The 27757-nt window shown below is 50.3% G+C and overlaps 1 protein-coding gene and 1 non-coding gene across 4 annotated transcripts in view; both read left to right on the forward strand.

Moving 5' to 3' along the window:
- The window catches only part of UBE3B (ubiquitin protein ligase E3B), a 53762-nt gene extending 26281 nt beyond the window's left edge, over window positions 1-27481 (forward strand). For all 3 annotated transcript variants that reach the window (XM_066370704.1, XM_066370705.1, XM_066370706.1), the window contains 13 exons: window positions 468-586; window positions 1366-1480; window positions 2232-2331; window positions 6053-6172; window positions 11519-11695; window positions 11826-11936; window positions 14334-14471; window positions 14811-14876; window positions 17021-17079; window positions 20630-20812; window positions 21241-21352; window positions 23982-24074; window positions 25380-27481. In XM_066370704.1, the coding sequence (XP_066226801.1) occupies window positions 468-586; window positions 1366-1480; window positions 2232-2331; window positions 6053-6172; window positions 11519-11695; window positions 11826-11936; window positions 14334-14471; window positions 14811-14876; window positions 17021-17079; window positions 20630-20812; window positions 21241-21352; window positions 23982-24074; window positions 25380-25571 (1585 nt within the window). In that variant the 3' untranslated portion in view covers window positions 25572-27481. The remainder of the gene's footprint in view (window positions 1-467; window positions 587-1365; window positions 1481-2231; window positions 2332-6052; window positions 6173-11518; window positions 11696-11825; window positions 11937-14333; window positions 14472-14810; window positions 14877-17020; window positions 17080-20629; window positions 20813-21240; window positions 21353-23981; window positions 24075-25379) is intronic.
- Window positions 10787-10862, forward strand: TRNAA-AGC (transfer RNA alanine (anticodon AGC)). The gene has a single exon. It is a non-coding gene; the product is annotated as a tRNA-Ala (tRNA).
- Window positions 27482-27757: the final 276 nt, after the last annotated feature.

Below are 27757 nucleotides of genomic sequence, written 5' to 3' on the forward strand. Positions count from 1 at the left end.
GCCAATTGTGGGTGCAGATAAGAGTCCACAGCTTTGTTCAGTAGACAGACTCTCAGTCAAGACTCCTTGATATTTGGGTGTGATTTCAGGCATGAATTAAGAAAGTGTTACAGTTGAATTCTTATGAGTAAGAAAAATATAGAGGAGAGCTTTGTTTTTTTAATTGTGTTTTTAGCCTTTTACTGTGGACAATTTCAAATCAATAGTAGAGAGAATACAGTACAGTGAGCCCCCTATGCCCATCACCAGTCTCAGCAGTTAACTCATGGCCAGTCTTCTATGCCCCCCCACTCTCCTCACTCATTATTTTTAAACAAGTCCTAGACTTTCATCACTTTATTTGTAAATTTTACAGTATCTAAAAGGTAGAGCTTATTTCTTAACCTTATTTTGTCCTCTGAGAAGTACAGATCTCATTTTTCCCTTTCCTCAGCAGACAGTTGTGAATCATTTTCTGTCTGATTTAGGATCCTTGATGATATTGAAGTTTACGAAGAACAAATTTCATTCAAACTGGAAGAGCTGGTCACCATCTCCTCTTTCCTGAACTCCTTCGTGTTTAAGATGATCTGGGATGGGATCGTAGGTAAGCAGAGAAGGCAGCCATTGTTCTGTTTACCCTACTGGTAGGGAGGCCAGAGTCGGTAACCACAGCTGGTTCTTAGCCTTACAAGATTTGCATGTATGTGTCAAGAATTATTAATGATGATTAATTCTGCCTCAAATCTTGGAGTTGATTTTATCTTTGAGAAGATAAAACGTGAGCTGGGTCATACCGCAGATTAGAGTCTACCTCCTGATGTGTTTCCAGTGGTTCAGTACAAAGCCCCTTAGACTTTAAAACAGGGGTCCCCAAACTTTTTACACAGGGGGCCAGTTCACTGTCCCTCAGACCATTGGAGGGCCGGACTATAAAAAAAACTATGAACAAATCCCTATGCACACTACACATATCTTATTTTAAAGTAAAAAAAACAAAACGGGAACAAATACAATATATAAAATAAAGAACAAGTAAATTTAAATCAACAAACTGACCAGTATTCCAATGGGAACTATGCTCCTCTCACTGACCACCAATGAAAGAGGTGCCCCTTCTGGAAGTGCGGCAGGGCCTGGATAAATGGCCTCGGGGCCGCATGTGGCCTGCAGGCCGTAGTTTGGGGACCCCTGGTCTAAGTGATACTCAGGCCTGTAGACACTTCGAACATACCCCGTGCCTCTGAATTCTGCGGTTCTGTGTAAAATTCAGTGAGGGAGAGGAAGACCATAACGGGACGACTTGTTGACGAGAACTGTCCCCCAGCTTCTCTCCAGTTCTGATCAGCTTTGTGAGTGTGACGCTCCTGCTTGTGTGCCCCACAGAGAACGCCAAGGGCGAGACCCTGGAGCTGTTCCAGTCCGTCCACGGCTGGCTGATGGTGCTGTACGAGCGGGACTGTCGGCGCCGCTTCGCCCCTGAGGACCACTGGCTGCGGAAGTGAGTGGCGGGTGGGGCAGCAGGGCTGTGAGCCGGTCCCCACTGTCACGCTGCCCGTGGCAGAGCTGCCCGGGTGCTCTGCACGCGTGTGCTAGGGCCGAGAGAGACTTGTCCCTCTGCTTTATCTTGTGTTTGCTGTCATTCCTGGGAAGCACCTGCTGGCGATCACCTAGCATCGCTTCTGTTAGAGTGTGCCAGCGCTGAAGATGATTGGAGCGAAGCTCACCATAGTGCAAAGCCAGGCCATTTAGCAAATGTTTCTTATCCAAACTGGGAAGAAGAAAAGTTTCCAGCTGAACTGAACAACAGGATATGTTAGCTAAATGGCAGTTTTTAAAAATCAGAATTAGTAGGATAAAAACTGCAGCTAGGTCCTTTTGGGGGGATAGGGTTGGGGAATTCTTTTGGAACAACTAAATATAAGATCATTTCCAGATTGTTTTACCAGTGGCATGTCATCTCAAAGTCATGGCCCTAGAACAGGACTGGGAAACGTTTTCTGTAAAGGTCCAGACAGTAAATGTTTTAGGCCGTGCAGACCAGATAATCTCTGTTGCAACTACTCGACTCTACTGTTGTAGCATGAAAACAGCCAGAGACAGTACATAACGAATGAGTGTGGTTGTGTTCCATTAAAACTTTATTTACCAAAATAAGTGGCAGGCTGGATTTGAAGGGCAGAGTATAGTTTGCCAAGAAGTTTTTTTGTTTGTATTTTTAATTATCCCAAACTGATGTCTTTATTTTTAAGGGATCTCAAACCTAGTGTGCTCTTCCAAGAACTGGACAAGGACAGAAAACGTGCCCAGCTGATCCTGCAGTACATCCCTCATGTCATTCCTCACAAAAACGTGAGTCACACCAGAGCTGGGCTCCTTATGTGTCTTTCTGACCCATCACATGGTTCCAGACTTTCCATCTCTGTGACCGCAATTGGAAATAAATAAATGAGATCATTCATCCGGCAAATGCAAACCGTGATGGGATCTTACTCTGTGTTGGGTAGGAAGCTAAATACAGAGATTGAAGACAACGTGAACTGGCAGTCCTGGTGGAGTGGGGGGTGTGCTGCAGGGCTGTGGGCTGTGGGGGCCCAGGGACAGGGTCAGGAGCACAGGCGGAAGTGGGCAGTGCTTTCAGGCTTCCGGCGAGGGCGAGTGCAGTGCTGTTGGAGAGCCTGGCGTGCAGGCTGCTGCAGAGAACATAAGGGGGGAGCTAAGCAGCTCAGAGCGTTTATAGGAACTGTAATAAGGGCCTTGTCGAGCAAGGGCAGGAACTTGTATTTTGTCCAACGGCACTGGAGAGTTTTTAGCTTTGGAGGCACCTGGTGAAAGCAATGCTTTTGAAAATTCCTGTGGGTATAGTATGGGGCACTGGCTAGAGGCAGAGGTGTTTAGGCAACCTGGCCTGACTTGGGTGGGGCCGCAGGAGTAGAAAGACAGTAAGATGAAGAGGTTTTGAAGGAGGTGGCACTTACAGGCTTTGGATAATGGTGACACTCAGATTTCTGGCCTGGGTGCCTGGGGGAGCCTTTCCCTATGGTAGGAACATGGCAAGAGCAGGTCTGGGGTGTGCTGGTGAGGTCAGCTTTGAGCAGGTAAGGATGGGAGGTGTCTGTGACTCCTCAAGGCCATTGGATGCATGGGTCTGGGGCTCAGGAGAGAGGACTGGGCTCGAGACAGCACCCAAAGCACCGAACTGCGTGCATGGCCATGGGTGAAGTGTGGAGGGAATCAGAGTAAGGAGATCGGGGACTGGGGCTCGAGCCCTGCGGAACTTATCCCTTGAAGGGCCAGTACAAAGAGTAATCAGGGAGAACACCAGCAGAGTGTGGTATCCCAGACCCAAAGGACATGAGAGACTTGGGAGGGGTCAGCTACTGTGGCAGGAGTGTCCAGGGGCCGACGGGAAGCATTGCTCACCTCTCGTGTGTCGTGGACACTCTAGAAACGTCTGTTGGGTACCATGACAGCACTGTGCTCCTTTAGGAGAGGCTCTTACAGGTCTAGATGTGCCCTTCCTATCCTTTCTTGTTTTTGACAAAGTAGACATTTTTAGAAAAGCCTGTCACATTTTTATATTTTTATGTTGCATTTTTACAAGTTAAATTTCGCTTTTTAGAGGCAACACTCACAGTTCTGATACTGTTTTGACCTTGACGGGAATACTTAGGGTAGTCCTTCTTTACCCTGCAGCGGTGGCTCACAAATGGGCATTCCTGCTTAAATGCTTATTGCCCCTGACAGCAGAGCACCTCAGAAATGAGGGACCGCGTGGAGGGGCTTAGTCACATGCCCCAGGGAGAGAGGCCTCAGCAGTCTCCCTGACCTTGCTCACAGAACACTCAACTCTGCAGAGCAGGCTGTTCCGTCGCTGTCCTCTTCTGTGACGATTCAGTTCTCTGTAATTCTGCCCTTTGGCCACTAACAGTAGAATCTCTATAATCTGCTGAGGTTTGCAGGCAACTCTCATTTGCCTTCTGAGTCTCCTGTTTTCAAGGATTAGCAGCTTTCTCCAACTGTTACTCGTTAAAGCAGTTTTCAGCCCCTTGTCTCCTGGGCCTAGTCCAGTTTGGTCGAGTCGGACTTAAAATGCCATGCCACCTCCTGGATCTGTGTGTCCGTGAACTGAGCCCTGGACCATAGCGCTCCCGTATCTTACAGCCTGGAATCTGCGCTTAGTGTATCTGCAGCGCACAGATGGTCTGCTGGGGCACCCTGGGTTGCCACAGGGTATTTGAAGTTTTATGGGGAGCACAGTGAAATCTGTTGGACACTATACAAAGTACTAGCCAAGATAGCAGTTTCAGCATCTTTCCATGATGCTGAACCTCTCCCTTGCTCTTGATCTCCCTCAAGTAGGGGGCTTTTCCTGCCTTTCTTGCTTTCCTTAATGTTTTTAAGAGCCTAAGCTGCCTGCTTCACCCACACAACACTTCATTCTCTGCACTCTCTTACATGGCTATTACGTGTTAATATGCAATTCATCTCCCAACCAGGACTTCAGGCTTCTCTCTTGTTTTATCCTAGAAGGCTTAGTGCCATGTGGGGTGGACAGCGGCTGTGCAGTGTTCTGTGCATGAGCTTTAGGTTTGAAACTCACCCCCCTGGCCACCAACTGTGTGTCCTTGGGTGAGTCAGTTTTTTTTATCTGGGTAAGGATGATGATTCTCACCCAGATGCCCTCTGCTGCTGCTGAGGTCACTGTCCCTTGAAAGCTGGTTATGGTTACCTCAGACCTTCCACACCCCATGGAAGCCCAGCCCCATCCAGTCTCTCCTTGGTTCCTGGAGGCTGGCGTCCCTGTGGTCACCCCTGCAGCTCTGCTTCCACGTGTGCTCTCTGCCCTGCACCAGTTAACCCGGGTGGGAAGCTCACCCGCTCATGTTCCGTGCAATGGCACCCCTTGTTTAGGAGATCATGCTAAAGATTTGGGGTACAGGCAGCATTTGTGCCATGTGGCCCCACACATGTTATATAACTGTTTCTCAAAGTCTCCAGTTTCCTTGCCGTAGAAGAGAGGCAAGAGTGCCCTTCACCCACCTCACTGTCCTCAGCCCGCTGCCCCGTGCATGTGGGCCCGGAGTCCCAAAACTGATCATACTATTGAGAGCACCTCAGTCCTTGTTTCTAGACTCATGCACCAGCTGCACTGAGCTGTTTCACTCCACAGTGGCACCTCCACCAAATACATCTCTCCTTTTAGGAAGCTGTTGGCAGTTGCTTTTTTCTATTACAACTGTATTTACTTCCTAAGTTAAAAGAAATGATAGAATGCAATGCACCAGCCTCCCTTTGTGTATAGTTAATTCTTATTACTGTTCTTATTTGTGTTTAACAAAACCTTTGGCTTTGGGGGGACTCTGATTTTTTTTTAAAAAAACAGCTGTGGTTGAATTTATTTATTCATTCAGGTGGCATTATTTGAATGTTATTACAGCAGGGATCCTCAAACCCAGAATGGGGCAGGTCAGTACTCACCTGAAGGGCCTTATCAGAATCTTGAGAAAGGAGAGAGAAGGTTCCTTCCAAACAGTAATTGAGAAGTATTACCAGTGGGACCACGGTATGCCGGAGGGCTCAGAGGAGGCAGATGAAAGGTTGGGAGCCTTTATTCTGTAGGATCATCGAAGAAAATTCTGACAGTGGAAAAAATTACCTTGAAAATGTTTCTGTTTTTTAAATTTGTAATATTGATTTCCTTTAAAGCAGGCGCGGCTGTCTAAAGCTGCCTCTGGAACTTGTCTCACTGCCAGGCCTTCATAGTGGGTTTTTGACTGAACAGGGAGACTGATTTCTCCCCAACTGTTCTTAACTGGGACTCGAGCCGCAGCCAGATCACTCTCTCCGGAACCTTGATTCCTTGGCATGAATTCAGCTATGTCTAATTCCCAGGAGTGTTTTGGGGAATGTTTCCTGTTCCCCCAAGTCCCTTCTAACCTGCAGCACATACGGAAACATCCCGCTCTGGTAGCATCTCGTATGACTTAAATTTTATTCATTTTGTACACAGTGTGTTTTAGGGAATCAGCAGTGTTGACCGTGTCTCTGGCCTCCCCTTTGCTCATTTCAGAGAGTTCTCCTGTTCCGAAACATGGTTACCAAGGAGAAGGAGAGGCTGGGGCTTGTGGAGACCAGCTCCGCCTCCCCTCACGTCACTCACATCACCATCCGACGGTCCCGGATGCTGGAGGTGAGATGCCCACAGAGGGGTGTGCTCTGTGTGAAATGTGGGAGGTATAGTGGATGATCTGTTGCCTCTGACCTTATTCTTGTCACTCCTTGATCTGATGACATTGAGATCGAGGCTCTGGGAGCAGGAGAGTGGCCATTTGTCTTGCTTCCTGCACTGAGGGCTGCTTGATTGAACGTGTCCTCAGGGATGGGGACCACAGTGTAATATTTCTTTTCCTTATCACCGGGAGGGCCCTGGGCTAGAGCATCAAACACTTCGTGCCTCCTGAAATGAGGACAGGAAGTGCGGGGTACATATAGTTTCATGTCCATGAACTCCGTTTGTCCTGGTGGGCCTTCGCCCAGACTCCCAGTGGTGAGTGTGGAGGCTGTAGTGTAGGTCTGAGCTTACAGAGCCATACAGGGAAATGCATTTATCACAGAGCTAGAAGTTCTTTGTAGACATAAACTTTAAGACATAGGGGAAGTGGCCCTCTGAAGTCAAAGCCAGTGTCCACAGTTACCACTTGTGTCAACTTAATGTGAATTAGAAATAGGTGCCTGGTCTCAGAACACTGTACCTCCATGTGTCAGAAGATTGTCATAATACGTTGATTTTGTTGGAACAAAACACTGGCTACCACCTGCAGGAACACTGTCATGCTGAATGTACGTGCCTGCGATGTAGCCGTGTGCGTGCCACACCCTTCCCCAGGGCTGTGCAGTGTGGATGTGGTGACTGCGCCCCAAACATCCTTTCCCAAGAGAGGCTTGGCTTGGTTTATTTCTCCATGCTTGTTCCTTAGACCCTTTGTCCCACTCCAGCCCCAGGTCCTCATTATAAGGTTGTGCTGTGCAATGTAGGGCAGTCCTGGGGTCCCAGGGCAGCGCATGGCGGTACAGCCTTCCCCGCTGCGTGTTTTCATTCTCTCCCTTGGGGCCTTCATGGTCTTTCCTGCAGAGCTTGTTTCAGTTCCCCTGACCGCTGGCGATTGACACTGAGGACTGCCGGGGAAAGGTGGCATGTCATGAACAGGTGATACTTTCTACATTGTTAAAAGCAGGGATAAGAAATGAAAGGTGCCCACAGGGACCCTGCAGGTCATGGGAATGGGGAAAGCTGGCTGAGCAGTCTCAGCACAGGAGCGCCTTGTTTGCACACTAAACAAATGGAAGCGTTCTTGATGTCCACTGTTCTTGAACAAAGCCCTTGGTCTCGGCAGTGCTACCTAAGAAACAGCCCATGAGTGAACTGAACAATGACAACCGATGTCCAGCCTCGGAGCTGGGGAGCAGTAGAGAGCAGGCAAGGGAAAACACATGTCCCGCAGAGCACTCAGCTCCACCTGACTATTGGAGATTTGGGCTCCATGACACTTTTGTTTTTTAAGAGAAGGCCAGAAGGCCCTGGCCAGTTGGCTCAGTGGTAGAGCGTCGGCCTGGCATGTAGAAGTCCCAGGTTCGATTCCCGGCCAGGGCACACAGGAAAGGCGCCCATTTGCCTCTCCACCCCTCCCCCTCTCCTTCCTCTCTGTCTCTCTCCTCCCCTCCCGCAGCAAGACTCCATTGGAGCAAAGATGGCCCGGGTGCTGGGGATGGCTCCTTGGCCTCTGCCCCAGGCACTAGAGTGGCTCTGGTCGCGGCAGAGCTACGCCCCAGAGGGGCAGAGCATCGCCCCGGGTGGGCAGAGCGTCGCCCCCTTGTGGACGTGCCGGGTGGATCCCGGTCGGGCGCATGCGGGAGTCTGTCTGACTGTCTCTCCCCGTTTCCAGCTTCAGAAAAATACACACACAAAAAAAAGAAGGCCAGAATTGAGGGTTTGTATGAAATCCCCAGATCTTTTATGTTGGGAACTAATGAAATTTTATAAAGTACCTGAAAGGTCAGATAACACCTGTCTTCCAACCACATCCAGCCGACTTGCAGCCTCTACTTTGACTCGAAAAAGTCTGGTTGTGTTGTAGGAACTCACTTCTCCAGCGTTTGCTTCAGGTGCACCTCCCTTAGTTCTTAATGTTCCCAGTCCCACCACCTGTCACACCCCACCCCAATGTGACCAGCACCCACGGGAAGTCTGAGGCAGTCAAGTGTCTGATGTCTCCTGAAAGTGCCAGTATCCTAACTCCCTTATGTGTCATTGTTAATGGAAACGTCACTTGACATCCCGGTTAACTGATTTACTTCTTAAAACACAACTCTCAGGGATGTCAAAGGAGAGATGTCTGTCTTAGGTTGTAGGCAACGTCTGTTTCCCTCGTTATGTACCATTGGAAATATCTTGTCGTGAAATTGATTCCTGGTGTTGCTGTTGAATCAGGTGGGTGAGAGGGTCGTTTATTCAGTTTGCTGTCTTGTGATCTGGTGGTTTGATTATTGGACCATAAGAGCCTTTGCTTGATTTGGACACAAGGGGGCATCAAAAGCTGATAATAGACTCCTGATGTCCAAAGCTTTTTTTCTTTCCTTTTCTGTGGTTTGTATTGAAAGCTGTGCTTCAGCATGAGGCCCAGGTGTTAGTTCTGCGGGCAAGCATCCCCTCACAGAGGGTGAACTGGAGCTGGAACTTGGCGCATTTCAGAACTAGGAGGAACCTTAGACATACTCTTGCCCAGCCCTTTCCCCTCACCCCGTCAGTGGTCAAACTGAGGCCAGAGCAATTTTGATTCTTGGTAGAGGCACTTGGGTATCAGGCCTTGAAGGGGTTGAAGAACAAAGCCAGGTCTCCCATCCCCAGGTCAGGGGTCTGCGTCTGCTCATTGAGGGGCAGTAGAGAAGAGGATGCCCTGCCCCTGCTCACCTGCCCAAGGGGAAAGTTCTAGTCTTCACCTAATGCCATCAGTGCCCACTGTGCAGTAGGTGCAACAGGAAATACATCAGAGAAGGCAGGTGGCAAATCCCTCTCTTCAACTTTTCAAAGAGGAGGCCAACATGGGCCTGATCAAGCCAAACGGAAATTTGCGTCCAGCAAATGCTCCTTGGCCACCTGCTGTGTGTTCATCTGTGTGCCAAGTGCTTTCACGTACACCTTCTCATTGACTCTGTGTTGCCCAAACACCTGCTAATGTGCACCAAGGTCAAGGAGGCACCGTTTTAAAGCAGAATGGAGGCAATCTGCAGGCAAACGGGGACACGTTTGTATTCTCCACTGGTCCCCAATTCAGTGCCAAAATAATTATCTTAAATTTAGACTAAATGGTTTAAATGCTGCAGCAGCTGCATGGCGACTTCCTATTTTTCTCTGCTTTTCATCCAACATAATGGTTCCCAAACTTTGTATACGTGAAAGTACTTTTCAGGATTGTGCACTCAAAATCGTGTTCCTGTTCCTTCAGGTGACTTAGGGGACTTCAGGGATCACTTTTTTTCTGTGCTCATTGACTTTGGAGCCTGGCTCTGAATAGAATTGGGGGCTACTATAGGACAGTCTTTTGGATCCCTAGGTGAGCACATAGGAAATGTGATCGGCAGGAAGCCAGCAAGGGTTCCCCAAAACAGGTCTCGCCAGACTGGCCTTGTTCACTTTGTGACAAGGGACCAGAAGGGCAGATGAGTGGATGGAAGCTGTGGAGATGGCGTCTCTAATGTCAGCAGAACATCTGGCAGCGCTGCGGTTGGGACAGTATCTGCAGACATAGATTTCACCCTGGTGATGGCCGCTGCTGGGCCGAAGAGCGCCTCCCTGCGTCCTGTCTTGTACAGCTGTGCTCATAATCGCTGAAGTGAAAGCTCAGCAGCTTGCTTGCCATCCGCATGCCGGAAGTGCGTGTCAGATGGCCAAATCAGGAGCCAGGGAGACCCCAAGAGATTATAATCCAGAGACAAATTAAGCATGACGATGTAGCAGAACTCTGGAGTTATGTCTGAGGGGTCTGGACAGGGAGATGTGCTGACTGGCTGGGTGCCTCGAGAAAGCTGGACATCAGCCAGAGGCATACGGAGGCCCCCCAGCTCCTGCCCTCATCCATGCCCAGCACCCCGTCTCCCTACGCTCTGCCTTCTCTCCTGCCACCATCTGTTCTGCTGCCAGCAGACAGATCATTCCAAGACAGAGAGCCAGCCATGTTGCTCCTTGCATAAACTCTTCTGTGACTCCCCGTTGCCCTCAGAGGATATAATTTAAATTCTTCAGTGTGACTCACAAGGCTTTTCATGATCTAGGGGTTAAGTACCAGGAGTTGAGAGGGGAGGGTATTTTTATTTTACATTGATTTACTTATTTTTACCATGAGCTAAAACAGGGGTCCCCAAACTACGGCCCGCGGGCCGCATGCGGCCCCCTGAGGCCATTTATCCGGCCCCCGCCACACCTCCGGAAGGGGCACCTCTTTCATTGGTGGTCAGTGAGAGGAGCACATTGACCATCTCATTAGCCAAAAGCAGGCCCATAGTTCCCATTGAAATACTGGTCATTTTTTAAATTTAAATTTACTTGTTCTTTATTTTAAATATTGTATTTGTTCCCATTTTGGTTTTTTTACTTTAAAATAAGATATGTGCAGTGTGCATAGGGATTTGTTCTTTTATAGTCCGGCCCTCCAATGGTCTGAGGGACAGTGAACTGGCCCCCTGTGTAAAAAGTTTGGGGACCCCCTGAGCTAAAAGATACTTCTAGCATTAAAAAAGAGTGGGGGAGGCCCTGGCTGGTTGGCTCAGTGGTAGAGCGTCGGCCTAGCGTGCGGAGGACCCGGGTTCGATTCCCGGCCAGGGCACACAGGAGAAGCGCCCATTTGCTTCTCCACCCCTCCGCCGCGCTTTCTTCTCTGTCTCTCTCTTCCCCTCCCGCAGCCGAGGCTCCATTGGAGCAAAGATGGCCCGGGTGCTGGGGATGGCTCTGTGGCCTCTGCCTCAGGCGCTAGAGTGGCTCTGGTTGCAACATGGCGACGCCCCAGAGGGGCAGAGCATCGCCCCCTGGTGGGCAGAGCGTCGCCCCATGGTGGGCGTGCTGGGTGGATCCCGGTCGGGCACATGCGGGAGTCTGTCTGACTGTCTCTCCCTGTTTCCAGCTTCAGAAAAATGAAAAAAAAAAAAAAAGAGTGGGGGAAATCTTGCCAGGTTTCTTTCATCCCTTGTCTGATGGCTTATCATGACTCATCTTGTCTGACTTCCTGTCTCGCTGCTCTGCCCCTCTCGAGGGCAGTGTCCCCTTGCCCAAGAGTGGTAAAGTCACATCCCCCAAAATGCATTTTCCATTTAACAGGCTCCCATTTAACATTGAGTGAGGACTGCTCTTCTCATGCACCCGTGCGTCCTGTTTGCACGTTTATGATACTGGGAGGCCTCGCACGGGGAGAAGGAGCCAGAGGAGGGAGCCCTGATTATGCAGCAGGCCTTGGGTTCCTAATGGGCTCCCTTCTGCCCTCGGCAGGACGGCTACGAGCAGCTTCGGCAGCTCTCCCAGCACGCCATGAAGGGCGTGATCCGAGTGAAGTTCGTCAACGACCTCGGGGTGGACGAGGCAGGGATTGATCAAGACGGGGTTTTCAAGGAGTTCTTGGAAGAGATCATCAAGAGAGTATTTGACCCGGCACTCAACCTGTTCAAGGTACTTAAGGGGAGCGAGAGCAGGGTTGACAGCAGCCAAATTCAAGGTGACAAACGAGTTGTGAAGGGCTGGGCTTGCTCGTTACAAGGCTTTTAACCTCCCTGCCTCTATCTGTCTCTTTTCTTTGCAGACAACCAGTGGGGATGAGAGACTCTACCCTTCACCCACATCTTACATTCATGAGAATTACCTGCAGCTCTTTGAGTTCGTGGGCAAGATGCTGGGGAAGGCTGTGTATGAGGTAGGCTGTTAAGGAGCATTGAACCAGAAAGGAAAATAGCATGTAAGACATACCATGGGCTTTGTGTGCATTTGTGTGATTGGGCCTAGCCGTGCGAACTACTTGTCGTTAGGGTAAAGGCAAGGAAAGAGGACAGGAACCAAGATGACTGTCCACAAACGCTTGGTGCTTCCATGTGTTCTCCCATTTAATCATCTGCAGTCCTGTGGCCTGGCCGCAGCTGTCCTATTCATGCAGGGATGAGAACTGGGGCTGCAAGGAGTCTCTTACGCAGTCTCATTGACAGTTAAGTGGTAGGATCCAGATTTGAACCCAGGTAGCCTGAGTCCTAAACCAGCCTTCTGTGTCGCAGAGGGGTGAGGGGTAAGGGATGAGGGGTGGTACGTCAGAGCCAGGTCTCCACATGGAGGCTTGGTCCCAGTTGTAGGCAAGCAGCATTTTATGGAGTTTGATGGTTGTTAACAATTAAAAAAACCTTTTGTTATTTGAGTGAGTGCTTCAAAGGGAGCCAGCGGTTCCTGGGAGATGCCTATATACTAGAACATGAAGGTAGGACGTGGCCCATAGCAGCTGGTGGAGACGGGCCTTCCTGGCTAATCATGTGACTGCACGTGTGAGTCGCTTTTCTCCATCAGGTCGCTGTTCTCACTGTTCTCTTCAGTGAAGTGGGACTAACACAGGCTATGTTATTGGGTTGCTGTAGATGGTAAAGGAGGTGGTACAGGTAAAACAGCTGTGTTGCCTGTTACTTGGTCATGGGTAAGTAGAGCTGCCATTTTGGCTGTTATTAAGAGGAAGGGTGTACGAACTTCCTCTTAGTGCCATGGGGTCAGGGCGGTGTGGACTTGTGCAGGCCCTGGTGAGGCCGAGTCCCTGTCCCCTGAGAACGGGGCTGGCAGAACTCCCTCCAGGCAGCACGTGACCCCGCACTGTCAGAGCCCTGCAGCATGAGCTGGTCAGTGGCCAGTCTTCGTGGCCTTCACATTGGGCTCCAAAGCAGCAGGGGGCCTGTCTGGGGCTCAGCCGCTGCTGAGCTGCTTGGCCAGGCGGCGAGGAAGCGAGCCACCTGAGCACCACTCAGCTCACATGCTGTCGGGAGCCCAGAGAAACCAGGATGCCTTCCAAAGGCGAGGAGCCAGACGCTGGGCCAGGAGGGAAGGAGGCCGTGTGGGACAAACATCCTTGACTCTCACGTAATCCATCATCCTCTCTGTGTAAACAGCTGCTGTCCACAGCCTCAGTCCCTGGCCTTGATGAAGTCAGGTGCCCCATCTGAGTCCTCCTTCTGCTGTGGACTAGTTGGGGAGCCTGGGCTCATTCGCAATGTTTGTTTTCATGTTCTCAAAATGGAAACAATTTCTCAATTGATTCCCATTAAAAAGAAAAACCCATGAGGACCTACTTGGGCATATGCCATGATTCTCCTTTAAATGTGTAGCTGTGGCGAGACCCAGAAGAGTCTAGGCTGGCCGGGAAGCGTGATTTCCCAGCTGTTGTAAATATCCTCCCATATTTCCTGGTTCCCATCTCTGTCTCCCTCTCCAACAACGATGAGAATAGTACCAATGAAAGAAAAAAACTAGGACATACTGGGCCCTATGTGAGGAGCAGCACCTGTTAACTCACGTAACCCTCCTGATCCTCTGTGATGGGCCATCACTGAGTTTTGTTGACTCTCCATCTAAATCTGTCCGGTCCACACACCTCTCTCCACCCTTTCAGCCGCTGCCCTGGTGCACACTGTAGGCAGTTCTCCCTGGCAGTAGACAAATGTGGCACTTCCCGCTTAGAGCCCTGCCAGCACGCCCTGCTGCCCTCAGGATAGAATCCAGGCCCCAAGGGGCTTGCGAAGCCCTCTCACCTGGCCCTGCCTGCCTCCCTGGCCTTGCACTCACTCTCTGTCCCTCTCACTGTGCTGTGATAGATTTGTGTTCTGTTCCCAGAGCATGCCTGGGGGCCTCATATAAAGGCTTTGTGCTTCTTTAGGTCTGGCTTACATGTTTCTTCCTCCTATAAGTTTACCCCACTCTGCCTCCCGGGGGAGAGCTTGTCCTCTGTGCTCCCCTACTTCCTACTTCTATAATTATTGCTGACAGATTGTGCTGTTACCCATCTGCAGGTGTAAAAACCGAGGCCTTGTGGCCCGGCAGCAGCAGGGCTGGGATTTGATCCCTGAGCTGTGTAGCTCCAAAGCCTATGCCCTTAACCACTGCTGTCATGTCCCCGAGAGGTACTCAGTTGTGTTAAGTGATGGGAGGTTTTGTCCAGATTGAAAGTCGAGGAAGTGCTTAGAGGTGCTGTTGGCACCGTCTGCAGCCTGATCTGCCCCGATGAGATTATTGAGACGGAATCCTAGACATACGGCGATGGCAAGCTTCTGTCTTTCCTCTCTCCCAGGGAATTGTGGTGGACGTGCCCTTTGCATCCTTCTTCCTGAGCCAGCTGCTTGGGCACCACCACAGTATCTTCTATAGCTCTGTGGACGAACTGCCTTCCCTGGACTCTGAGTTCTATAAAAACCTCACTTCCATTAAGGTCAGTGTGGAAAGGTGGGAGGGCTTAGCTGAGCACTAACGTGAAGGCAGAGATGTGAGGCCCTGCAGGGTGTGGTGTGCCAGCAGGAGGGTTCCTGCCATGGTGGAGACGCCCTCTGTGCCATCACCGCAGGCCCCCACGTGCCCCCTGGAGACACCTCTTGGGACTGATGCTCATGGCCTCCTTCCTCAAAGTGATGAGGGACCTTTTGCTTTGCTTCAAGCTGTACAGCAGCCGCAGCAGTTACTGCTCAAGCAGACATTGTAGGCAGGAGTGTTCAGTTTTTCAAGGACATAGTTCTCCTTGGTCCCAACACTTTCTCCTTCTCTGTTTTATTAGCGCTACGATGGGGACATTGCTGACTTGGGCCTCACGCTGTCGTATGATGAGGACGTCATGGGTCAGGTAGGCCGGCCTCTGGCTGAACTCATCTTCTCCCTCTTGGCTTCCTGAGGCCCGCCCTGCTGTTGCTGCTTCCCTATGAGGTCCACGGATGGCGATCTGTCTGTCTGGCCTCTGCCCCCTGGCTCCCGTGTCCACCCCCCTCGACCCACCTGGCCGGAAGGAAGGCATTTCTCCTTCTGTTCCCAGTTGACCTGACCTTTGTCTGCTCGGCCCCCACTCTGCCGAGGTCCCCTGCTGTGCTGATATTGCACTCTGGGTCATTCCTGATGAAAGCTGTACCTCCCTGTCTGTAGATTTTTGTTACCATGGTGAGGATTAACCGTCACACACGAGGAGTGTGACTTAGAAAGGGAGGGTACAGCACTGAGGAGGCATGCCGCTAACAGAATGCTACCCTGTTCCAACTCATCTCGAAGAGCAGAGAGAAGGACCCTGGGAATCGTGGCGGCAGCGTTGTTTCCTCCCCGAGTTTTTCCTTTCGGCTTTTCTTGGAAGTGCCCTCCGTCCTTTCCGGTTGTGTCCCAGTGGACACTGACGAGCCTTTGTGTGCACGTGGTCAGAGGGCCACTCTGGAGATACCACGCCCTGAGCTCAACAGTGCAGGGCTGGCTTGTGGAGCCCAGCCTGTGTTGCCTCGGAGAGGTCTCTCTAAGCCACAATTTTCTTATCTCAAAAAGCACCATTTGCCAAATGTGAACCATTGTCAGCAGATGCTCTGTAAATGCCTGCATGCCCCCGCCCCCTGAGAGCACCAAGCGTGCTGGCACAGAAGGGCTCCGAGAGGCCTGTGAGAACGAGACCTAGTGTGGGTATGTTAGCCTCAGCTTTCCCAGCCCTCTTGGTCATGGGACTCCTTTCAGAGAGGGAGATGCCATCTCACAGAAGCCTTCTCAGATCATAGCTCACGGACAGCGTGTTCCCTGGAACCCTCTGTGGGAAACACCATGCTGAGCGACTCGTGAGGGCCCTTGTAGTTTTAAAATCCTCTGGTGTGCCCTAAGCTTTACACAGCAGTTGCTCTAGAGGTCACTGTTTTCCAAACTTTCTACATCTTCAGAGTTATATTAATAATATCTCTATTAAAGTTAGCTTTAGAAGGATGCATTCTTTGATTTTTTTTTTTTTTTCCGAAGCTGGAAACGGGGAGAGACAGTCAGACAGACTCCCGCATGCGCCCGACTGGCACGCCCACCAGGGGCGATGCTCTGTCCCTCCGGGGCGTCGCTCTGCCGCAACCAGAGCCACTCCAGCGCCTGGGGCAGAGGCCAAGGAGCCATCCCCAGCGCCCAGGCCATCTTTGCTCCAATGGAGCCTTGGCTGCGGGAGGGGAAGAGAGAGACAGAGAGGAAGGGGGGGGTGGAGAAGCAAATGGGCGCTTCTCCTATGTGCCCTGGCCGGGAATCGAACCCAGGTCCCCCACACGCCAGGCCGACGCTCTACCGCTGAGCCAACTGGCCAGGGCCCATTCTTTGATTTTTATAGGTAACCCACAGAAGTTACTGAAGTTGAGGCAACTAGTTGAGTATAGCATTTCCAGATCTTTAAATCAGATTTTGAGACTTTCTCATGACATTCTTAATTTTCTCTCCTGACTTTAAAAATAATGCAGACTCCTAACCAAATATCAACTCTAACATGAGCATAAAGATGAAAATGGAAACCACGCACCATGCCAGGCCTGGAGAGTGCCGCTGAGAACACGTGCATGTCCTCCTAGGTGTTCCTCCCTGGGCACGCACGTAATTCTGTTTGCAGAAATGAAACCATGCCATGCGTGCTTCCCCCATGCACACACCTTTTCAAAAATATACATTTTTATCATATTTTTTAACAGCTGCACAATGTTCCAGGGTGTGAGTGCACCAGCATTGATTTAATCATCCTGCTGTGCTTAAATGCTAACGCGTTCAAAGCCTCATACAGATATTTGAACAAGGACCCAATGAGAGGAAACCCTCCATATTGACCATGCCAGGGCTGCTTGTCGATGTTTAAGCCCAGGCTTTTTGTGAAAATAATGAATCACAAACGTGTCTCATCTTAATTCTGTCATTGTGGATGTTGGTATCGGACCCTCTCATCTCCAGGAGCTTTATTCCCCCATTAGAATTCTCGCGAGTAATTGTTCCCCATCTTCTCCCCAGCTTGTTTGCCATGAACTGATTCCTGGAGGGAAGACCATTCCTGTTACAAATGAAAATAAGTGAGTATAGCAATTCGATTTTTAAGGTCACCACTTGAAAAGACTTCATTCCGGCTCCCTGGGCTTACTTTGAGAATTTATTAAGATAGATTGAAGTAGAAAGAGGCCATAAATATCATAATGGAATTTACTGGTTACAGTTCATAGGCCAAAATCGTATTAAATTCGATTTGCAAAATAAGAATTGACAATTTATTTTTTGCAGTAGCACTTCTAAGGTCAGAGGCGCCCAGGCCACAGTGTCTGGAGGAATTGAATGACGGCTCTAGATGCAGACAGATGGGTTCTGAGCCGTTCGGGCATGCAGTCCTCAACCCAGAGGGCTCCGAGGCAGAAAGACACCTCGGGGGCAGATCACGTTGGAATAATAGTGTGTGGCAGTTGTATAGCACACTGTTTTGGGGATCACATAGTGACGAATTCAAATGCAGCAGACAGGTCCTTAGACATGGGGAGACTCGGAGGCCTGGCAGCTGTTGTCACAGATAACAGGCTTTTAGGAATCTATAAGCGTCAACCTCTTTGGTCCCTAGAAGCAAAATCCTTCAATGCACTGTCTCCACCCGGCCCTGTTCCTACCTAATTAAAACAGCAGAACCCAGCACGAGGAGTCGATATTGGCCCCTTTATCAATCTGTCGATCTTCCCCTACCACCAGGCTCAGCTGAGCATCTGAACTGTAACCTGAGCGTCACTCTCTTCAGTGATGAGTGTGAGCTCAGCCCCACCTGGTGAGTCGTTTGGCCCGGTGTTCCTGAGCATCACTTCTCTCTCGGGTTGGTTGGTTTGGTCAGTCTGCTTACGTGGGAGCTTGTATTTGGACTGTCTGAAGTCAGAAGAACAGACCTAGTTCTCAACAGGATTAAAATACAGCAGTTTGACCCTTGACCCCAAGGTGTTGGTTTGACAACTAAGAAAGAACAGAGAGCCTGGCTGGGAGGATCTGCCTGGAGGCATCAGAACAAGTGGATCCTGGTACTGCCCACCACGTGCCCTCTAACCTTCCCCTCAGAGGGCTTCATGTGAGGTGACACATGAACAGTACCTTCCAGGGTATCAGGCTCAAAGAAGGGGCCTTAATAAAGGAGAGCAGTGATTGTTACCATCATCAAACCTGACACGTCACAGCCAGCCACCCTGAGATTGGCATTCTTTTTGCCAGACATGAAGGCACGGGGTGATGGTAGGAGTTGCTTGTATGACAGCCAGAGGAAGTGGATCAGCACACCTTTGTTGAGTGAGATGCCTGCACTGCCCGGAAACCTATGTAGGAAACTATTTCACAAACCCTTACGTGTTCTCAGCGTAAAACCGCAGTGTAAGAGCGAGGACATTCAGTTCTGTAAACTACCCTTAGAGGCCTGGCAATGCCAGTTCTCCCTCCTTCAGGGTGATCTTTGATCTTGCATTTCCTAGTTGTTAACTGGGTAAGTCCCTCTCTTTCTTTTGGCAAAATGGAACAGTGTTAGTATGTGGCTTCAAAGAGTATCAGATAGAGTCACAGATAATAAATAATAGAAAAGGTTGTATTGAAGTATATTAATGTGCACATTTGCTGCTGGATAATTTTTTTAAATAGAGATATTCTCCAGGTCAGTAACTTAGATCTGAGTGCCGTGGAGTAAAACGGATCTATTTGAGCTGTACTGATTCGGAATTCTGGGTTCAGGTTCTTTTATCTCTGAGTAAATGATTTGCTACGAAATCAGCAGTGCTAGCAAAACTGTTGGAATGATTTTAACTGTTCAAAAACATTGAAGTAGAGGGGGAGGGGGAAGGGCACAAAGAAAACTAGATAGAAGGTGACGGAGGACAATCTGACTTTGGGCGATGGGTATGCAACATAATTGAATGACAAGATAACCTGGACATGTTTTCTTTGAATATATGTACCTTGATTTATTGATGTCACCCCATTAAAATTAATAAAACTTTATTTATAAAAAAACCAAAACAAGCCCTGGCCAGTTGGCTCAGTGGTAGAGTGTCGGCCTGGTGTGCAGGAGTCCCGAGTTCAATTCCTGGCCAGGGCACACAGGAGAAGCGCCCATCTGTTTCTCCACCCCTCCCCTTCTCCTTCCTTTCCATCTCTCTCTTCCCCTCCCGCAACCAAGTCTCCATTGGAGCAAAGTTGGCCCAGGCGCTGAGGATGGCTCCATGGCCTCTGCCTCGGGCGCTAGAATGGCTCTGGTTGCAACAGAGCAACGCCCCAGATGGGCAGAGCATCGCCCCCTGGTGGGCATGCGGGTGGATCCCGGTCAGGCACATGCGGGAGTCTGTCTGACTGCCTCCCTGTTTCCAACTTCAGAAAAAAAAAATACAAAAAAACAAAAAACAAAACATTGAAGTATACTACAGAGTTGTAGATGTGATCATTGTGTTCATAAAAACAGACCCAGAAGCCTGACCTGTGGTGGTGCAGTGGGATAAAGCGTCGACCTGAAACACTGAGGTTGCCGGTTCAAAACCTTGGGCTTGCCTGGTCAAGGCACATACGGGAGTTGATGCTTCTTGCTCCTCCCCCTTCTCTCTTTCTCTCTCACTCCTCTCTCTCTAAAAATCAATCAATAAAAAAAAAAACAGACCCAGAACACAGTCTGCTTGGAGCCATTGTTAGTGCTCTGACTTCCTAGTTGAAACTAAACCTAAGCCAACAGCGTTTGATTAGAACTTTCTGCAGGTTTACCTTTTCATGGTCTATACCAGGGGTCTCAAACTCAACTCAGCATGTGGGCCACAGGGCAAGATCACAGCCGTTGGGCGGGCCGCACTAGGTCTACAAAAGGCAACTGTTATGCAACACTTTTCTCACTGCAGTTGAAAACAAAAAAAAATCAGTACAACAAGCACAATCGTACATGCAGTTTACTCAGTGTCACAAAACAACCAGAAACTGTAGTTCGCATCACAACTGCTGTTAACTAAGCTAATATCTAGCTAGGATGCTAGAGGAATGAAAAATACAAGTAGGCCCCTAGGCTTACTTAATTTTATCCAAAATATTTTGAACTTCGTGGATTAGTCTGTGGGCCGCACAAAATTGTTCGGCGGGCCGCGAGTTTGAGACCCCTGGTCTAGACTCTTGGTCCACATTAGTGAGGTTCTGATTGAAGTTTCAACACAAAACTGTTTTTCTCTGCTTTAAAGCTTATTGTAGGACTGAATTATATTTTAATTGGTTTGTTTACAAAAGGATGAATACAAGTCTGAAAAATATCCTTTGTACCAAGAAGGGTTCTCTCCTCACCTGGAGAATGTCTTGCTTTGATTCCTGACACGTTGGGTAGGTGTTATCCTGATGTATATGACCCAAGTGTTTTTTTGGCGGAGTAAATGAGGGCATGTCCTTGAACATTTAATGCATTCACAGTGGCGCACAGTGTACTTACTGTTCAGGAGAGCTATCATCATCTCCGTTGTTCTGGTGAAATGTTCTGGTACTATTTGTGTTTTTGTAAAATGGTCCATCAGTGACAACTCATCTTCCAGCCCACTGGGAACAGCCTGCCCTGTCCTGTTAATTTCCATTGTTTTCTTTTGTTGGCAACAGAATTAGCTACATCCATCTGATGGCACATTTTCGAATGCACACTCAAATCAAAAACCAGACAGCTGCCCTCATTAGTGGATTCCGTTCTATCATCAAACCCGAGTGGATCCGGATGTTCTCAACCCCTGAGCTTCAGCGCCTCATCTCCGGTGACAATGCTGAGATTGATCTGGAAGATTTAAAGTAAGGAGTGAGTGAGAGGGTGAGGGTGAAAGACTTGGGCCTCCTAGAAAGCTAGCTGCTCGCTTGCTGGGTTCCTCTCGGAGTTATTTCAGGAGCCCATCGCCAAAGATGCTCCCTGGCCATGGGTGAATTGCTGTGGGATAAAAGCTCAACCACTTGTCTGCCTGGAGAGTGAGGTGGAAGCAGATCTTGAGGACTGCTGGGCTCTGAAATTCTAGGAAACAGTATTGCAGGATCTCCTGTTGGCTCGTGCTTGGGAACAGCAGGGCTAGCTCATGAAACCTCCGCCTATTCAGCTTCCAGGGACATTGGGTTATTAAGGCATGAACTCCTGGCTTTAAGAGAACTTACTAGTTAGTAGTGCCACTTGTCTGAATCTCGTGCTTATCTGTGTCTGTGGCTGAGCCCGTTGTCTGGATTCTTTTCAGGAAGCACACAGTGTACTATGGTGGTTTCCATGGAAGTCACAGGGTCATTATCTGGCTCTGGGATATTCTGGCCTCTGACTTCACCCCCAACGAGAGAGCCATGTTTCTGAAGGTATTGTACATGTGACCTAGTCACGCATTCGTGCATACATGGATATTCTCATAAATCTAGAAGCTGATTAATAATTCATACTGAAAAAAATTAAGTTACCAAGAGGACCTCATCTTATCAGCATGTCCTTCCCGAGGGCAGACCTAGGTGGTGGGTCAGGTAGTAACCAGAGAGGGCCGCGAGGTGGCTGAGGCTGAGGCCAGTGAGCCAGTGAGCCTGCTGCGGACGCTGTGCAGGGACAGGCCTGCATCTGCCCTTCGCTGGTGCTGGCCTTGCCAAACCTTTTTCTCGCTTTCCTGTCATTATAGAAGTAAACAGTGTTTATCACTTTATCTCAAGAAAATAGAGACAAGCTCTTAAACAGTCTGTGTTCCTACAGTGTAGGCTTTAAACAGTCTCCATGTCTGCTCATCAGGGACCACCTCTGTGTACCCTTTTTCTCAAGAGTATGAACAGGCAATACCATACATATGATGTCCCAATAAAATGCATACAATTAAGTAGACGAGTATTAATGTATATTTTGCAAACAGAATGGCTGACATTAACCCAGACCCCTGTATGGTGTCTTTAAAGTAATAACGTTCAAAATGTTCCCCCAGTGCCACCATGTTGTTTTTGTTACTGACACCAGCAAAGTGTTTCATAGGACACCAGATGACACACATGGCTGTGTTTTATGTGTTTATTTTTATAGAAATGGAATCATATCACTTTGCTATCTGCTCTTCTATTTGCTATTTCATCATGAACATTTTGCCATACTCTTGGGGATAAATTTAAGTTTCTTGAAATATTTTCCTTTAGACATTTGGGTTTCTTGTAGTCCCATGTGACCTCAGGGACAATATCATCACCAGTTGAAATGGGTTTTCTTTCTCCTTGTTTTGTATTTCCAAGAAGAGGTCAGGGAGGTTCTCCCTTCAGTCTACAGATGTAGACACACACTGGTCATCCTCGCAGATCTAGAGGGACTCGGTGGGCAAGCAGACACACTTCCAGAAGTTGGTTCTTAAGAGAATGAGTTTTTCCAGCAGTGCCTTTTGTGGGAAAAATAGTCCCTGCCTCTCCTAGAGAGGAAAGCCAGTGTCTCTCACCATGCAGTCCTGGTCCCTTCTGTGGGCAGGTGTCTGGTGTCTTTGGAGAGCCTGTCACCAAACCTGCAGTTCCTGTCATGAGTCTGCCCTTTGCTGCAGCTGCAGACAGTCCCCAGAGCCAGGTGGGAGCCACAGAACTGTTGTTCGGGAGGGGACGTGACTGCTTTCTTGAACTGCAGTGACAGCAGGACATCTGGGGGCTTCCCGTGCCTCCGATCCTCCTCCTGTCCCAGGAGAGTGGGAGCGCCCTCCCTCCTGCCCTCCCCAGCAGCGGCTGGCTGCAAGCCTGGCTGGGCAGCATGAGTGGGAATGTGCACAGGCTCTTCGGGTCTGTCTCCTCCTCCTTAATCCAGGTCGAACCACACAGCATTGCAGAATGATGAGATGAGGTCGGGTTCACGGAGCACTTGGCAGTGTGCAGCCTCCACAGTGCTTGCTAAATAGGAACTGTTCTATGGTTCTGGTGGTGAAGAAAACACATTAGAACAGTAATCTGTCTTGTCAATATTTTTATAAAAAACTATTTTTGAAGCATGACACAAACCATCTTCAGAAGACCTCAGGAATCTCACACCCAGTTATAACTGTTTAAATAGTAGTGCTTATTGAAAGACCTACACAGTGAACTCACCACAGAATTTTGAAGCAAGCTCGTTGTGAGTAGCAGCTCCCTGCATCCCCCAGAGAAGGGAGAGCAGTTTTGGCTACTGTTGAACTAAAGGAAGTAAATGGTTTCTTAGGACTTCCCTGTGCACATTGTGAGAAATGACAGTGGTGCTGCCATCTAGAAATGAATTCCAGAGTGTAGCAGGGAAGTGTGGCTGCCTGCCCTTAGGTCCTAGTTGGTGTGCCCGGGGCCCTGGTCTGCCCTTCCATCTTGCTGGCTCTGAGGCCTGATTTTTGTCAGCGTGCTGAGAGCAGGTTAGTCTGTTAGAGAAGGGCCCCCTGGAGCCAAACGCACAGACTGCTCTGCAAACTAGCAGGTGGGGGCTTGGGCAAGCACACCTCTGCATCCTCCCTGCGTGGCTAAGAAGCTAAGCAGAGCGGTGTGGCCGCATCAGGGCTCCCTGCCCCCCAGCCCTGGGGCCGTAGCCCTTGGCACAGCCTTCTCCCGTGCCACACTTGGTTGCTGTCCTCTCAGTGCCTTTGCTGCATGGCATCCCTGAAAAGAGTTGTCAACAGAGTGATTCCTCTGCCTTCCTGGCAGTCCAGCTGGAGACCACTCCCCTGCTGGCCGTTTGCATTGGTCCTAACTCTTCAGCCACACATTCTCCACCAGACACCCACAAATGACTAGTCGTGTCCGCTGCTGGGGATCTCATGTGCTTTAGCCCCAGAGAGAGCCCTTAAGAGCCATGTGAGATGTGTCCCAGTTCTTGGGCTGAATGTGCCTTCTGTGACTCAGCCTGCCAGCTGAACGCAGTTAACGATACTGAGACCGGAGCAAATAAAACAGCACAGCAGACAGCAAGGGCCCGTTTCTGGGGGAGCACGAGCCCCTCTGTCTGCTGATCCCATGCCTTGTGTTGCAGTTTGTGACCAGCTGCTCCCGGCCTCCACTCTTGGGATTCGCCTACCTCAAGCCTCCTTTCTCCATTCGCTGTGTCGAAGTGTCAGATGACCAGGTACCGCTGCTGGGGGGAGTGTTGTCTGCTGTGCCCGCCACAGGGCAGGCAGCTGGGCTCCTGGGAGCCAGTCCTAAGGCCATGATGGCGAACCTTTTTATAAAAGGAGGGACCGCCCACTTTTGGTCCCTCCAGGTTGACTAGCACTGCAAAAGTGGGCGGTTTTTATTTTTATTTTATTTATTTATTTATTTTTTTATGAAGCTTGGAAACAGGGAGAGACAGTCAGACAGACTCCCGCATGCGCCCGACCGGGATCCACCCAGCACGCCCACCAGGGGCGATGCTCTGCCCACCAGGGGGCGATGCTCTGCCCCTCCGGGGCGTCGCCATGTTGCGACCAGAGCCACTCTAGCGCCTGAGGCAGAGGCCACAGAGCCATCCCCAGTGCCCGGGCCATCTTTGCTCCAATGGAGCCTTGGCTGCGGGAGGGGAAGAGAGAGACAGAGGAAAGCGCGGCAGAGGGGTGGAGAAGCAAATGGGCGCTTCTCCTGTGTGCCCTGGCTGGGAATCGAACCCGGGTCCTCCGCACGCTAGGCCGACGCTCTACCGCTGAGCCAACCGGCCAGGGCGTGGGCGGTTTTTATAAAAAGGTTCGCCATCATGGGCCTAGGAGCCTAGGAATTGAACAAGCAAGGACTGACTGCCAACTCCTCCATCTGCATGTCTGGACAAGTGACTTCCTTTTGTCATCTGTGAAGAAAGAATGAATGAATGAATGAATGCCTTAGGGGTGTTCCTGCTCTGTGGGATTGGTGCTCAAATAATAGCCCTTGTTAAAAGTGCCTCTCCCCCCACTCCTGACATCCTAGTGGTCCCTGAGCGTCACCCCTTTCAGGATGCTGCAGTCTGGGCTCCAGTCTCTCTTGGGTGACACTAGCCCCCTTGCTTTAGGAAGGCTGCCCCAAGTGACAGTCTGCCATGGCCACAGCACTGGTAAGGTCAAGGAGGAAAAGTTTTGGGACCTACATGATTTTTACAGTGTTCTGGCTCTTTGAAAATTGGTTACTTGATAATTAGCGGTTATTCAGAGTTCCCAGTTCCTAGAGCTTAATATAGAACCCCTGTACAGGCCCGCAGAGCCAGGGCTGCCTCGGTGTGCTCGCCCCGAGGCTTGTTCTCAGTTTGGGGCCTGACGTCGGCACTGGGATGCACACTCAGGCCCAGCCACACCGGGGCCGCACGCCCACTCCGCTCGGCACCCTGGTGCTGGTTGGGTCCTCTTCCTTGACCTCCCGTTTTGGCACCTGCCCAGGCTCCCACACCAGACAGCTCCCAACCCGAGGCTGTGATGTGTGCTTGCAGGACACCGGCGACACCCTGGGCAGCGTCCTCCGGGGCTTTTTCACCATCCGCAAGCGGGAGCCAGGTGGCCGTCTGCCCACCTCCTCCACCTGCTTCAACCTGCTCAAGCTGCCCAACTACAGCAAGAAGAGCGTCCTCCGGGAGAAGCTGCGCTACGCCGTCAGCATGAACACGGGCTTCGAGCTGTCCTAGCCCCACCCCGCCGCCTGCCCCACAGACGCCTGGCCCGCCAGGGACCTCCCGCACCAGAAGGCTGCATTGCCCTAGCAGCGGGACCAGCATGCCAGGGGACAGTGGCCCCCAGGCCCTCTCTATAGCCATGACACTCCCCTGTGGCCTCAAGAACTTTAGACGCACATGACGACTCTGCACAGCATTCTCCGGGTGACACTGAAGGGGAAAGGGTATCGGAAATAAACCTCTGGAGTCCGCCAGCATTGGTCCTTTCTTCCTACATCGCAGTGGCCTGAAGCCCAGGCCTGTGATTGCAGAGGGGCTTCTCTTTTTGAGAGTTTGGTCTTTTTGTGACTCTTTCCTTAACTTTCTGAGTGAGATGTGCATGAACAAGACCCAGGCGCTCCAAGGCTCCAGAGTGGCATTCGTGACAAGTGCACGAAGCCTAGTACGCATGGGACGCTCTCCTTCCGTTCTGAAAACTACTCAGGTAAGGCCTTGCCAAGTCTCTATGCACCCAACAAAGCCTCTGCCTCCATGCCGTCCACAGCAGCCTCTCCAGCCAGCCGAGTCCCCGGCCCCCCAGAGAAGCAGATGCCTGCTGGGGAGGTCACCAGCACAGGAAGCTCGGGGCGCTGCGCCCACCAGGAAACCACGAGTCCTCAGCGGGCTGCACTGCCAGGGAGCCTCCACTGGCTTGTTCCCGGCTGTGCGTTCATGTGGGCATCCTGGGTTTGCCAGAAAAAACCTGTTGGTCCTAAGAGCAGCTCCGTTCTAGAAGGCTCTGGCTGTTACCTGAAGCTCTCTCCTGCTTGTCTGCCCACTTGTTACCTAGTAAGGAACAAACACTCGCGAAGGTACCTGTCCCGTCTGGGCGCGGCTTTGCTGCACTGATTGTAAAGTCCCAGGAGACAAGGGTCTCGCACTCATCCTTCCTCAGCACAGGGAACCCGGGGCCCTGCGCACTGACAGCTCACGGGGCTCCGGACTCACGGCCCTCTGGGTTGGTTATCTGTGTTTTATTTTTTTACTACTTTTTCTCTTTCAATCCATTGTGTTCTTCTGTCCTCATTCTTCACCTTTATCATGAGAACCTCAGATCCAGGGAATCGAGGCAAAGGCCACGTTAGTGGTCTGTGTTGACAACCATCCACTCTCGCCCACTCATCACCCCCTCCTGTCTCCCCACCATGGAGACGGAAGCCAGAATGGAAGCCAGAAGTGCCTGGTCCCTCTGCTCCGTGGAGCGGCTTCGGGCTTGTTGCTCACTCTCTTCCCAGCAGCAAAGCACCTTTCAGCAACAACCTCCATTTCAGCGGCCAAGTGACCAGGACCTGTCTCCGTGGCTTCCGGCAGCGTTTCTGTGAGGTACCAGCGTTCTGTGGTGTCCGCGTCTGAGTCTGGCTATGCTGGAACCCTGTGCTAGAGAACAGTGTGGGCTTTCCTTTGATGGAAGGACAGCAAAGAATTTACAGACAGGAACTTATCATTAGGATTTGTTAGTTATCTCTGAGTCTGTGGATTTGCCCCTCTCTAAATGCTCAGTCCCATTGTGTGTGCACTGAGCAGGTTCCATGTGTTTAGTGAATGGCCCACAGAATCTTAGCGTGCACAAAAAAATGTCCCGTCTTGATCACCTGAGGATTATCCTGTGTGGGACTGGGCCGAGAGAGGTTCCTGAGCACCCACATCAACTTTGTTTTGACGAGGAGGGGTAGTTTGTAATTTCATTTAAATCCTTCTCTTCAACAGCTGGAAATATTGCACTATCTAAAACACTAAATCTGTACTTTTATAGTAGGTGTTCAGGGACACCGCAATGGCTCTTGATGGCTCTAATTAGTTTTGGGGTTTTTTTTGTTTTCACAGATAACTTATGGATTAAAATGTAGTCAAAGGCTTTATTAAATTTGTACTTCAGCACGCGATGGCTGTGTTCCGCTTTTTATCTGAAGGAGCGCTTTCTGACCACATCCCTGGGTAGCTCAGGATGGGGTGGCCGGGGCTTAAGCACATGGGCTCCCGCAGTGGAAAGAAGATACAAAGAGTCACATAACAAGGCCCTGGTCGGTTGGCTCAGTGGTAGAGCATCGGCCTGGCATGCGGAAGTCCCGGGTTCGATTCCTGGCCAGGGCACACAGGAGAGGCGCCCACCTGCTTCTCCACCCCTCCCCCTCTCCTTCCTCTCTGTCTCTTTCCCTCCC

The sequence above is a fragment of the Saccopteryx leptura genome, chromosome 2 (genome assembly GCF_036850995.1).
Source record: "Saccopteryx leptura isolate mSacLep1 chromosome 2, mSacLep1_pri_phased_curated, whole genome shotgun sequence".
Classification (NCBI taxonomy): domain Eukaryota; kingdom Metazoa; phylum Chordata; class Mammalia; order Chiroptera; family Emballonuridae; genus Saccopteryx; species Saccopteryx leptura.